Source organism: Oncorhynchus mykiss, chromosome 9, assembly GCF_013265735.2.
Source record: "Oncorhynchus mykiss isolate Arlee chromosome 9, USDA_OmykA_1.1, whole genome shotgun sequence".
Lineage (NCBI taxonomy): Eukaryota > Metazoa > Chordata > Actinopteri > Salmoniformes > Salmonidae > Oncorhynchus > Oncorhynchus mykiss.
Window position 1 is genome coordinate 25,315,362 of NC_048573.1, and position 13,022 is coordinate 25,328,383.

The 13,022-nt window shown below is 42.4% G+C and overlaps 2 protein-coding genes across 3 annotated transcripts in view; both read left to right on the top strand.

Annotated features, from left to right (window-relative positions):
- LOC118966019 (activated CDC42 kinase 1-like) lies at window positions 1-8,745 on the top strand. Of its 2 annotated transcripts, none has more exons than XM_036987668.1 (3): window positions 1-88; window positions 7,822-8,015; window positions 8,231-8,745. In XM_036987668.1, exons 2-3 carry the CDS (start codon window positions 7,853-7,855, stop codon window positions 8,395-8,397), a joined length of 330 nt encoding a protein of 109 aa, XP_036843563.1. In that variant the 5' UTR covers window positions 1-88; window positions 7,822-7,852; the 3' UTR covers window positions 8,398-8,745. The 2 variants fall into 2 exon arrangements, with proteins under 2 accessions (XP_036843563.1, XP_036843562.1); XM_036987667.1 differs by lacking the exon at window positions 1-88 and adding an exon at window positions 98-373 and having other exon boundaries at window positions 8,231-8,740.
- Window positions 8,638-13,022, top strand: part of LOC110531811 (activated CDC42 kinase 1) — a gene marked incomplete at its 5' end in the record, with an annotated part of 15,760 nt that continues 11,375 nt past the window's right edge. The window contains 5 exons of the mRNA XM_021615242.2: window positions 8,638-8,862; window positions 10,739-10,891; window positions 11,164-11,294; window positions 11,524-11,670; window positions 11,891-12,017. Of these exons, the coding sequence (XP_021470917.2) occupies window positions 8,638-8,862; window positions 10,739-10,891; window positions 11,164-11,294; window positions 11,524-11,670; window positions 11,891-12,017 (783 nt within the window). The remainder of the gene's footprint in view (window positions 8,863-10,738; window positions 10,892-11,163; window positions 11,295-11,523; window positions 11,671-11,890; window positions 12,018-13,022) is intronic.

Below are 13,022 nucleotides of genomic sequence, written 5' to 3' on the forward strand. Positions count from 1 at the left end.
AGGTGGCTAGGCAATTGTTGCACAGGTGGAAATTGAAAAGGGGTGGAGTGAAAATACTAGGAAGAGGCGGATAGAGCAATGTGGACAGGTAGCCAAAAAAAACACTGAATGCTGTTGCTAAAGTTTTCAACACCAGTTGAAGAGAGGATATTTTGCTATGAGATTAAACCGACAAACTTAAAAAAAAATTACAAATATGATAATTTATTTACGAAATTAAGAAAAAAAGTATGGCACGTGATGTGGATTATCCGTAGGCCTAGGTCTAACGATCCTATTGGGAATACCTTGATTTGTTGTAGCATATCCGAAAGCTGGGTTCATAAATAAGCAAGATCGTGGCCCTGGTGGACCGTGGGTCATTTTATTGACGGTTAGTATTTAGAGCTTATCTACGTTGACTGAACTTCGGTATCAATTTGCCCCACCATTTAGCAGCCTTGCCTTATACAATAAGTCCACAGTCTTTATTCTAAAAGACAAAGCCATGGCGTCCCACAACTACAGTAGACTATGTTGTGTTAAATAACACATAGGTCAACACCTGTAGGTCTACTTTCATTGATTTATTGATTATTGGGGACTGTTCTGCCCTCCCCTTTTACTGATTTAATATTAAATCCTGTGTAACAAATTAAGGAGTTACTTTATGGATAGCTAACTCATATGAGAAAATATGGCAATAAGATGTTGATGGGCAAGAATGAATAAAATAAAAAAAATATTAGAGAAAGGCTTCATTGTTCTTGAACGTGTTTCAGTAAGCTCCAAGGCGTACTTTTGAGTGCATGAACCAGATAATTCAGAGCCTTTTGTTCTAAGTTGAGAAATGGATAATCATTTTAATGCTGACCTAATAGATTACAATTGTGCAATACTCTAGTTTTATATAGACCTACAGGTGGCAATTCCACGATAACAGAATGACTCCTATTTTTCTCTTTTTAAAAGTACGCCAAACAAAATACTTTTATTGCAAAGTTAAAGAAACCAAAGAACTCTATGCACAGGGACTAATTTTAACAATTTCCACTGAACATTTTACAAAAACACATTTACTTGAAAAACAGTGCAGATGTAAAGTTTGGTAACAGAAGGGATAAAATCTCCCTCGGTTTTATTATTTTACACAGTGGCTGTTATTCAAATGAAGTCCGATTTAGTAAAATTATGAAGTGTTTTAATCACTTAATAAATCCTAAACCAAATTTGTATCAGTAAAAACACTATAACTATTTGGTGGGTCTACCATTACTTGTTAGTTCTGTGAACTTTCATTATCCTCCCTCATGTGGTAGAAATATTTGAAAATTCTGTGTCTTAAAGATATTAAAGATATGTGAGTTTTTGGTAACAGAATGACAATACACAAGGCAATATTTCTTAAACTTACAGAAGGCAAATCATTTCTGCAAAACTAAATATAAATGTTGATATTAGTTGGCAGGGGTCTTTACATCAACGTTACTGTGTTTTGATGTATTTATAATACCTTTCAACACTTTCTCTACTAGATGTTTTCTACGGCCCCTTTTCCACCTGTTTGACCAGAAATCAAAGCCTTTGCTTATTCAAAATGTTTAGGTTGGAACATGGTTGAAACATTTGATATATGCCTTAATGTGTCATGAATATATACTCTTAGCTTTCATTTGACACCAAATTTGATGTGCTCCCATAAACTTCTTGTTAGTGCTCATTGAGCCTTTTGCTTGGAAATTCCCTGTGTTTGATGCCTTTTTCATAAGGGAAACTCAAGTCTGAAATTTCTGTGTTTGGTTGTTCATATTTACTGCTACTGCAGAATTACAAACTTCAGAAGTCTTTTTAAACCTCAAATAAACTACAAGTTTTACATTTCCTGCATTTCACGAAAGTTCTCCTGCAACAGCGTGATCGAATTAAGATCCTACATCTGTACCAGCGAGCTCAGGATAAACTCCTCTTGACAAATAATTAGTGTATAGCTTTTGAGTGATTTTCTTCTCAATTTAGGCATGAATTTGGATTTATGAACAAACACTTATTTAACTAAGGGGAAAAGTTATGTCATGGCTGAGAGAGTTTGGTGTTACAGTGCATATTCAGGACATCATGTATACCTGAAATAATTATTCAACTTCCAGGAAGCTTTTTTGTTGACTGATTGGTGACAGTACGGGTTGGTTCAGTCAGTTAGTCCATGCATTCTCTGTTACAAGAGCCTTTCTCTGTAAGGAGACGTTATACAAGTTTATTGTGTCATTATGATTCTTTGTCAAACTGTTTTTATTAGAAACCCTGCTTATCAAGGATAATGTGTCCAGTGCGTTTTTAGACGTCTCCAGTTACTGTTAGGATAATTATGTTCTCAAGGTTCATAAGCTGAACTTCAATTGGAATCCTCGGACTGTGACCCAGAGGTTGTAAGGTTCTGGTTGAAATGAAACAGATAGAGACCAGTCCACAATTGTCAGTCACCAAAACATTTTTTTTTCTTGTCAAAACCAGTATGTAGTGGATCCTGGCATTTATTTTATGCCTGCTACATTAGGTTAGTTACCACCCAAAATGATTCAGTAGCTGAGCGGGTTAAAATGTATACACGTGTACATAAAGCGAAATGACCCTAAAAGCAGTTGTTTAAAAAAAATCTCATATCAAATCATTTCTGTGTAACATTTCTGGATAACAATTTATGTTATACCTTACTATGATTGTTTTCAGTTAAAATGGTCAAAAAGAGACAAACAAGGCTTCTTAGCAAAGATATATTTCTCAAGCAAGAATATTGTTCGTACTGTCTGGGAGTGGTCTGAGTGGGGAGGGGAAAACTGAAAACTAGCTGTTCTTGGCAGAACGGTTTGGAACTCTCTTTCTTATTGGTCTATTAAATAATTTACCGCCTGGTGACAGGTTGAAATTTCAGGCGGTCTTTGCAAACAGCTCTTACACTAAAAGGGCGTTATCATATTTTTTAAAAACAATTTAACAGTATTATTCCAACCTCATAGTGTGGTAAAATACTGTGTATAAAAAACAGAAACATCTAGTTTTTGAATGTACTGGGCATTTAAAACAATGGGACGTGCGTGAGAAATGACCTCAGTGTTTGGTTGCACACATGTCTTTACTACAGAGGGTGCGGGTTTGGGAGTTGTCTTTGGGATTCTATTTGGACATGAGAAAGTGCTTGTCCGGGCTAGCCCCTTGCACCACAGGCTGCATCAATGTGTCTGTCTCAAATAGAATCAAATCCAATTTTATTGGTCACATACACATGGTTAGCAGATGTTATTGCGTGTGTATGATATTGATGCTTGTGCTTCTAGATCCGACAGTGCAGCAATATCTAACAAGTAATACCTAACAATTCCACAACAAATACCTTATGCACACAAATCTAAGTAAAGGAATGGTATAACAATATATAAATATATGGATGAGCAATTACAGAGCGGCATAGGCTAAGATGCAATGGATAGTATAAAATACAGTATATACATATGAGATGAGTAATGCAAGATATGTAAACATTATTAAAGTGGCATTATTAATTATAGTGACTAGTGTTCCATTTATTAAAGTGGCCAATGATTTCAAGTCTGTATGTAGGCAGCTGTGCTTATGATGGCTGTTTAACAGTCTGATGGCCTTGAGATAGAAGCTGATAGAAGCTGTCTCTCGGTCCCGGCTTTGATGCATCTGTACTGACCTCGCAAACTGGATGGTAGCGGGTGAACAGGCAGTGGCTCCGGTGTTTGTTGTCCTTGATGATCTTTTTGGCCTTTCTGTGACATCAGGTGCTGTAGGTGTCCTGGAAGGCAAGTAGTTTGCCCCCGGGGATGCATTGTGCAGACCGCACCACCCTCTGGAGAGCACTGCGGTTGTGGGCGGTGCTGTTGCCGTACCAGGCGGTAATACAGCCTGACAGGATGCTCTCAATTGTGCATCAACCATCTCCTTTGTTTTGTTGACGTTGAGTGAGAGATTATTTTCCTGACACCACACTCCCAGAGCCCTCACCTCCTTCCTGTAGGCTGTCTCGTCGTTGTTGGTAATCAAGCCTACTACTACTGTATCGTCTGCAAACTTGATGATTGAGTTGGAGGCGTGCATGGCCACGTAGTCGTGGGTGAACAGGGAGTACAGGAGGGGGCTGAGCATGCACCATTGTGGGGCCCCAGTGCTGAGGATCAGCGAAGTGGAGATGCTGTTTCCTACCTTCGCCACCTGGGGGCGGCCCGTCAGCAAGTCCAGGACCAAGTTGCACAGGGCGGGGTTGCGACCCAGGGCCTCAAGCTTAATGATGAGCTTGGAGGGTACTATGGTGTTGAATGCTGAGCTTTAGTCAGTGAACAGCATTCTTACATAGGTATTCCTCTTGTCCAGATGGGATAGGGCAGTGTGCAGTGTGATGGCATTTTGTAATGTCTGTGGACCTAGGGGGGTGGTAAGCAAATTGAAGTGGGTCAAGAGTGACAGGTAAGGTGGAGGTGATATGATCCTTGACTAGTCGCTCAAAGCACTTCATGATGACGGAAGTGAGTGCTACGGGGATAGTCATTTAGTTCAGCTACCTTTTCATTCTTGGGTATTCAGGAACAATGCTGGCCATCTTGAAGCAAGTGGGGACAGCAGACTGGGATAGGGAGAGATTGAATATGTCCGTAAACACACCAGCCAGCTGGTCTGTGCATGCTCTGAGGACGCTGCTAGGGATGCTGTCTGGGCCGGCAGCCCTGCGAGGGTTAACACGTTTAAATGCCTTACTTACGTCGGTCACGGAGAAGGAGAGCCCACAGTCCTTGATAGTGGGCCGCGTCGGTGGTACTGTATTATCCTCAAAGCTGGCAAAGAAAGTTTTTAGTTTGTCTGGAAGTAAGACGCCGGAGTCCGTGACATGGCTGGTTTTCCTTTTTTAGTCCGTGAGTGTCTGTAGACCCTGCCACATATGTCTCATGTCTAAGCCATTGAATTGTGACTCCACTTTGTTCTATACTGACATTTTGCTTGTTTGATTGCCTTGCGGAGGGAATAACTACACTGTTTGTATTCAGCCATATTCCCAGTCACCTTTCCATGATAAAATGTGGTGGTTCGCATTGTGTGTCTGTCTGTGTCTGTGAACATACTCAGTGTACAGTGGCTCTGGAAAGTATTCAGACCCCTTGACTTTTCCCACATTTTGTTACATTACAGCCTTATTCTGAAATGGATTAAAGAGACTCGAAATTGAGCTCAGGTGCATCTAGTTTCCATTGATCATCCTTGAGATGTTTCTACAACTTGATTGGAGTACACCTGTGGTAAATTCAATTGATTGGACATGATTTGGAAAGGCACACACCTGTCAAAATAAGGTTCCACAGTTGACAGTGCGTGTCGAAGGCATTGGGATTAAACGTCAGGAATTGTGAAAAACTGAGTTTAAATGTATTTGGCTAAGGTGTATGTAAACTTCCGACTTCAACTGTATATGTGAGAACTGGTAAGAGTTTGCCAGAGTACTTGACACAGGAATGTAGGCCTCTGACTCACCCTTCTCTCCACTGATAACTCTGGTTGTTTTATGGCGCCAATTCCCTGAAGCGGAAGTCCACAGACAGACAATGATATGAGATGACAAGAGGCCTGTGTGTGAACTAGGAACATAGCTAGTTACTGTAAAACAGGCTGCCTCGTTATTAAATTGCAACTCGGAAAAGGTACTGCCTCCTTTGGTAACAGCTCTTTGACTTTCTCTAATGTCCCTCCACTGAACAACATGAGTGAATTCTCAATTAAATTATGCATATTCAATTGGTGCATCTGCTGGGAAAAAGCAACAAGGCAATGTTTATGGCGCTGTTTCTTGTAATTGACTTGAAATGCATCCTCCCTTGAGGTTATCACTGGTAATGACAGGACTGGTGAAAGTGCCAGAGCCGCTGGCTGCTGGTAAAAGCTTTCTTGACTTGGACATACAGTTGAACTCGGAAGTTTACATACACCTCAGCCAAATACATTTAAACTCAGTTTATCACAATTCCTAACATTTAATCCAAGTTAACATTCCCTGTCTTAGGTAAGTTATGATCACCAATTTATTTTAAGAATGTGAAATGTCAGAATAATAGGAGAGAGAATTATTTATTTCAGCTTTTATTTCTTTCATCACATTCCCAGTGGGTCAGCAGTTTAAAAAAACACTCAATTATTATTTGGTAGCATTGCCTTCAAATTGTTTAACTTGGGTCAAACGTTTCGGGTAGCCTTCCACAAGCTTCCCACAATAAGTTGGGTGAATTTTGGCCCATTCCTCAAGACATAACTGGTGTAACTGAATCAGGTTTGTAGGCCTCCTTGCTTGCACACGCTTTTTCAGTTCTGCCCAGAAATGTTCTATAGGATTGAGGTCAGGGCTTTGTGATGGCCACTCCAATACCTTGACTTTGTTGTCCTTAAGCCATTTTGCCACAACTTTGGAAGTATGCTTGGGGTCATTGTCCATTTGGAGGATCCGTTTGCGACCAAGCTTTAACTTCCTGACTGATGTCTTGAGAGGTTGTTTCAATATATCCACATAATTTTGCCCCCTCATGATGCCATCTATTTTGTGAAGTGCACCAGTCCCTCCTGCAGCAAAGCACCCCCACAACATGATGCTGCCACCCCCGTGCTTCACGGTTGGGATGGTGTTCTTCGGCTTGCAAGCTTACCCCTTTTTCCTCCAAACATAACGATGGCCGTTATCGCCAAACAGTTCTATTTTTGTTTCATCAGACCAGAGGACATTTCTCCAAAAAGTACAATCTTTGTTCTCATGTGCAGTTGCAAACTGTGGTCTAGATTTTTTTATGGAGGTTTTGGAGCAATGGCTTCTTCCTTGCTGAGCGGCCTTTCAGGTTATGTTGATATAGGACTCGTTTTACTGTGGATATAGATACTTTTGTACCTGTTTCCTTCAGCATCTTCACAAGGTCCTTTGCTGTTGTTCTGGGATTGATTTGCACTTTTCACACCAAAATACGTAATCTCTAGGAGACAGAACGGGTCTCCTTTCTGAGTGGCATGATGGCTGCGTGGTCCCATGGTGTTTATACTTATACAACACCGTACGAAATTGCTCCCAAGAATGAACCAGACTTGTGGAGGTCTACAATTAATTTTCTAAGGTCTAGTCTGAATTCTTCTGATTTTCCCATGATGTCAAGCAAAGAGGCACTGAGTTTGAAGGTAGGCCTTGAAATACATCCACAGGTACACCTCCAATTGATTCAAATGATGTAAATTAGCTTCTAAAGCCATGACATCATTTTCTGGAATTTTCTGTTTAAAGGCACAGTCAACCTAGTGTATGTAAACTTCTGACCCACTGGAATTGTGATACAGTTAATTATAAGTGAAATAATCTGTCTGTAAACAATTGTTGGAAAAATTACTTATATCATGCACATAGTAGATGTCCTAACCGACATCCCAAAACTATAGTTTGTTAACAATAAATTTGTGGAGTGGTTGAAAAACGAGTTTTAATGACTCCAACCTAAGTGTATATAAACTTCAGACTTCAACTGTAAATGTTAGCCAACACATTGCTAACCTTTGTTAATTAAATCAGCTAAACAGCTGCTTTTAGCAAAAATGTGTATGGAGTTTCTAGCTAATCAGCCGTTAGAGTTTACACTTCCTCTTCCAAATGCAATGTGGGGAGGTCAGAATAATGAAAAACGATGTACCCAATCTATTCATTTTAAAACTATGATTACTTCTCCTTGTCATTATCATTCACCTGATGATAAGACAAGACGTGAAACAATTGTTTTTGCTAACATATAATGGGGGTCCCTGGTTCGCCAGTTTGCCTAGTGCTGTGGTGACCCACAGGGTCATGCTGATGGAACAGGACACTCAGTGGCTGTACCACCTCCTGGCCGAGGTCCAGTTGGAGAGGTTTTACCTGCGTGTCCGGGACAGCCTCAACATCACCCGCGTAGAGCATTTCGCCTACGTTAAAGAGTCTGACCTCGAACAGATTGGTATCAGCAAACCAGGTCAGTACACTGTGGTTATTGTTGTCCTTTTTCAAAATTATTCTATAGCTATTTTTGGTAACACTTCATATGAAAAGCCCCTATGTTGCGCATTATAATGCACTATGAATAGTTCACATGGGATTATAAATGCCCTTATGAAGAGGGTATTCATGTGAAGTGTAACCCTTGTTTGTATGTTGTATCTTTTCTATTGAATATTTGTCTACGTGTAGGACAGAGAAGATTATGGGAGGCTGTGAAAAACTTCAAGATCAGCGTGAGGCCCAAATCGTGGATGGCCAAGGCAAGACCTTTACATGGGGCTCCCGAGTGGCGCAGTGGTCTCAGGCACTGCGTCTCACCCTGGTTCGAATCCAGGTTGTATCACAACCGGCTGTAATTGGGAGTCCTATAGGGCAGAGCACAATTGGCCCAGTGTCGTCTGGGTTTGGCTGGTGTAGGCCGTCATTGTAAATAAGAATTTGATCTTAACTGACTTGCCTAGTTAAAGAAAGGTTAAACATCTCTCAAGTCCCTCCAGAATGCAATTTACTATTATATACCATTTGTTACAAGGTAGTGGTGAGTTCTTTGAAATAAGTACCAGACATTACTGATTGACACAACATAATAATTGGAATGCTCACCTGTCACTCATGTTGATCTGTTGGTCCCCCAGGCTATCAGTGGGTGTGGTCCGGAGGGGGGTGATCAATGGGGCAGCGTGGGGTCGGGCCAGGAGAAAGGGGGGCGGGCCCTCACCTGTCTGATCCAAGACGATGAGCTGACTCTGGGGGAGAAGCTGGGAACGGGCTCCTTCGGCGTGGTGAAGAGAGGAGAGTGGCAGACCCCCACTGGGAGAGTGGTGAGTGGATTTGTTCAAATGTATGTTGCTTCTGGTGGGACAGTATTTAACTTTTATTTTACTCACCAACAGTAAAAAGCAGAGCTAGGTTGACAGTTTAGAAAGTCACAGGGCAAGATACTGTACCTTCAAAAGGATCAATAGAAATTGCATAACAGAAATAAAACATAATTTGCATTGAAGTACAGTGCATTCGTGAAGTATTCAGACCCCTCCCCCTTTTCCACATTTAGTTAGTTACAGCCTTATTCTAAAATGGATTAAACACTTTTTCCCCCCTCATCAATTTACACACAATACCCCATAATGACAAAGCGAAAACAGGTTTTTAGAATTGTTTGTACATTTATTAAAAATACATTTAAAAATAAAAATTTTACATAAGTATTCAGCCTCTTTGCTAAGAGACTCGAAATTGAGCTCAGGTGCATCTTGTTTCCAGTGGAGTCCACTTATGGTAAATTCAATTGATTGGACATGATTTGGAAAGGCACACACCTGTCTATATAAGGTTCCACAGTTGACAGTGCATGTCAGAGCAACAACCAAGCCATATGAGGTCGAAGGAATTGTCCGTAGAGCTCCAAGACAGGATTGTGTTGAGGCACAGATCTGGGGAAGGGTATCAAAAATTGTCTGCAGCATTGAAGGTCCCCAAGAACACAGTGGCCTCCTTCATTCTTAAATGGAAGAAGTTTGGAACCACCAATACTCTTCCTAGAGCTGTCTGCTCAGCCAAACTGAGCAATATGGGGAGAAGGGCCTTGGTCAGGGAGGTGACCAAGAACCCGATGGTCACTCTGACAGAACTCCAGAGTTCCTCTGTGGAGATGGGAGAACCTTCTAGAAGGACAACCATCTCTGCAGCACTCCACCAATCAGGCCTTTATGGTAGAGTGGCCAGACGGAAGCCACTCCTCAGTAAAAGGAACATAACAGCCCACTTGGAGTTTGCCAAAAGGCACCTAAAGGACTCTCAGTCCATGAGAAACAAGATTCTCTGGTCTGATGAACCAAGGTTGAGCTCTTTGGCCTGAATGCAAAGAATCACGTCTGTAGGAAACGTGGCACCATCACTACGGTGAAGCATGGTGGTGGCAGCATCATGCTGAGGGGATGTTTTTCAGCGGGAGGTAGTTGGAGACTAGTCAGAATCAATGGAAAGATGAACGGAGCATAGTACAGAGAGATCCTTGATGAAAACCTGCTCCAGAGCGCTCAGGACCACAGACTGGGGCGAAGGTTCACCTTCCAACAGGACAATGACCCTAAGCACAGAGCCAAGACACCGCAGGAGTGGCTATGTGACAAGTCTCTAAATGTCCTTGAGTGGCCCAGCCAGAGCCCGGACTTGAACCCGATCGAACATCTCTGGAGAGACCTGAAAATAGCTGTGCAGTGACTCTCCCCATCCAACCTGACAGAGCTTGAGAGGATCTGCAGAGAAGAATGGGATAAACTCCCCAAGTACAAGTATGCCAAGCTTGTAGCATCATACCCAAGAGGACTTGAGGCTGTAATCGCTGTCAAAGGTGCGTCAACAAAGGACTGAGTAAAGGGTCTGAAAACGAATGTAAATGTGATATTTCAGTTTATTTATATTTGTAAATTAGCAAACATTTCTAAAAACCTGTTCTTGCTTTGGCGTTATGGGGTATTGTGTGTACATTGATGAGTGGATTTGTTTTTTTAAACCCATTTTAGAATAAGGCTGTAACAAAACATAATATGGAAAAAGTCAAGGGGTCTGAATACTTTCCGAATGCGCTGTATATTCCCAATCAATTTAAATTGCATTACAATCTTTCCCAAATGGCATTAATCAGTACACCTAACTCCTCCATCCTTCCCCTTCTTCTTTCTGTTGCCATGACAGCTGCCGGTGGCAGTGAAGTCTCTGAAAAGTAGTCTTTCCAGACAGACAGACACCATGACAGACTTTCTCCAGGAGGTGACCACCATGCAGTCTCTTGACCACCCCAACATCATCCGCCTCTACGGAGTGGTGCTCACACAGCCCCTCAAGATGGTGAGAGTGCCATTCTCTCTATCCTCTTGAAGGTGGAGTATAAAACATATGTTGTATTATTCCTATTTCTGCGTTGTAATCCTGTCTCTGCATTGTCATCCTTTCATGCATATTCTAATTGGTAGAATTGCTATTGAAATACAGGCATGCAAATTTATATAAACATTGAATGGTCATTCAGATGTTATCTTTGTCGCAGAATTCACTCAGGGAATTGGAGGGAAAATGTAGTGTAAAGAAGTGACTTTAAAACCCTATTCTCCTCCTCCCAGGTGACAGAGTTGGCCTGTCTGGGGTCCCTGTATGACATGCTGCGCTCTCGCCAGCACGAGTACCCCCTGGCACGCCTCTGGCTCTTCGCCACCCAGATAGCAGCGGGTATGGAGTACCTGGAGGGTCGCAGGTGAGGCACGAAACAGTCCCACTCTACAGACAGACTACGACCAAATATGCAATTTTAGCCACTAACTTCACTGTAACCCTAAACGTCAACAATTCCTCGAACCAACTTCATGCATATATATTTTATCCTCAATTGACTGGAATTTCCGTAATGACACTTCTAGCCAATGAAAATGTGTACCATTCCTGGTTGTAGCCGGTATAGAGGGCCTGTGTTATATCTCCCCCAGGTTCATCCATAGGGACCTGGCTGCCCGGAACGTTCTGCTGGCCTCCAGGGAGATGGTGAAGATTGGGGACTTTGGTCTGATGAGGGGCCTGAGCCAGGAGACAGACCACTACGTGATGACGGCCCACAGACGTATCCCCTTTGCCTGGTGAGCTGAAGGAGAACATCAGGGTGTTTGTGGGGGGATATATCATTGATCAGTCATTGATTGTTTAACAGTGTGACCAAATGGAAGCCGGTGTGGAGAAGGGAGATATCACTACTATGGAATTTTCTTTGGTAAATGATTGGCAGTTTGTAGTAATTCCATCTCTCTCTCTCGCTCGGTCTCTTTTTTCTCCATATCTCTCCTCCCACGCTCCCTCCAGGTGTGCCCCAGAGAGTCTGCGTGTGGGCTCTTTCACCCACTCCTCTGATGTGTGGATGTTTGGGGTCATTCTCTGGGAGATGTTCACCTACTGTGAGGAGCCTTGGCGGGGGCTATCTGGCAGACAGGTATGTGTAGACACACTGTACACATTGTTAAGATGCCAGAGTCAGACAGAACTTGCTTAGGCAGGACAGAAGAGGAATTTGTACACAGCCACCGCTGGGGTTTTCCAAAATCTAGGAGCATTTACTGTTTTTCAAATTTAGAAGCAGAGTCAGAGATAGAGCTTAAAAAGTAGCTTGATTTAGCTTTCTTAGTCGAGAGAGTACATCTGTTTCTCAATTGGCTGACAGATTGCCAGTCCACTACAGAGTCAGTTTTCCTTGCTTTGGTCCAGGCCTGATTTCTCATCTGAATGAGCTCAGATAACTCAGAAGAAAACCCAGGGTTAGATCTATACAACATGACAAAAAGTATGTGGATACCTGTTCATCGAACATCTCATTCCAAAATCATGGGCATTAATATGGAGTTGGTCCCCCTTTGCTGCTATAACAGCCTCCACTCTTCTGGGAAGACTTTCCACTAGATGTTGAAGCATTGCTGCGGGGTCTTGCTTCCTTTCAGCCACAAGAGCATTAGTGAGGTCAGGCACTGATGTTTTGCAATTAGGCCTGGCTCGCAGTCGGCGTTGCAATTCATCCCAAAGATGTTCGAGGGGGTTGAGATCAGGGATCTGTGCAGGCCAGTAAATGTTCTTCCACACCGATCCTGACAAACCATTTCTGTATGGACCTCGCTTTGTGCACGAGGGCATTGTCATACTGAAACAGGAAAGGCCCTTCCCCCAAACTGTTGCCACAGAATCATCTAGAAAGTAATTGTATGCTGTAGCGTTATGATTTCCCTTCACTTGAACTAAGAGGCCTAGCCTGAACCATGAAAACAACCCCAGACCATTATTTCTCCTCCAGCAAACTTAACAGTTGGTACTATGCATTCAGGCAGGTAGGGTTCTCCTGGCATCACGCCAGATGGTGAAGCGTGATTCATTACTCCAGAAAACGCGTTTCCAATGCTCCAGAGTCCAATGGTGGTTACACCACTCCAGCCGACGTTTGGCATTGTGC

Coding starts and splice junctions, on each gene's coding strand:
- LOC118966019 (XM_036987668.1), top strand. CDS start 7,853: ATGCTGATGGAACAGGACACTCAGTGGCTGTACCACCTCCTGGCCGAG. Junction 8,016..8,230: donor GATTGGTATCAGCAAACCAG/GTCAGTACACTG, acceptor GTCTACGTGTAG/GACAGAGAAGATTATGGGAG.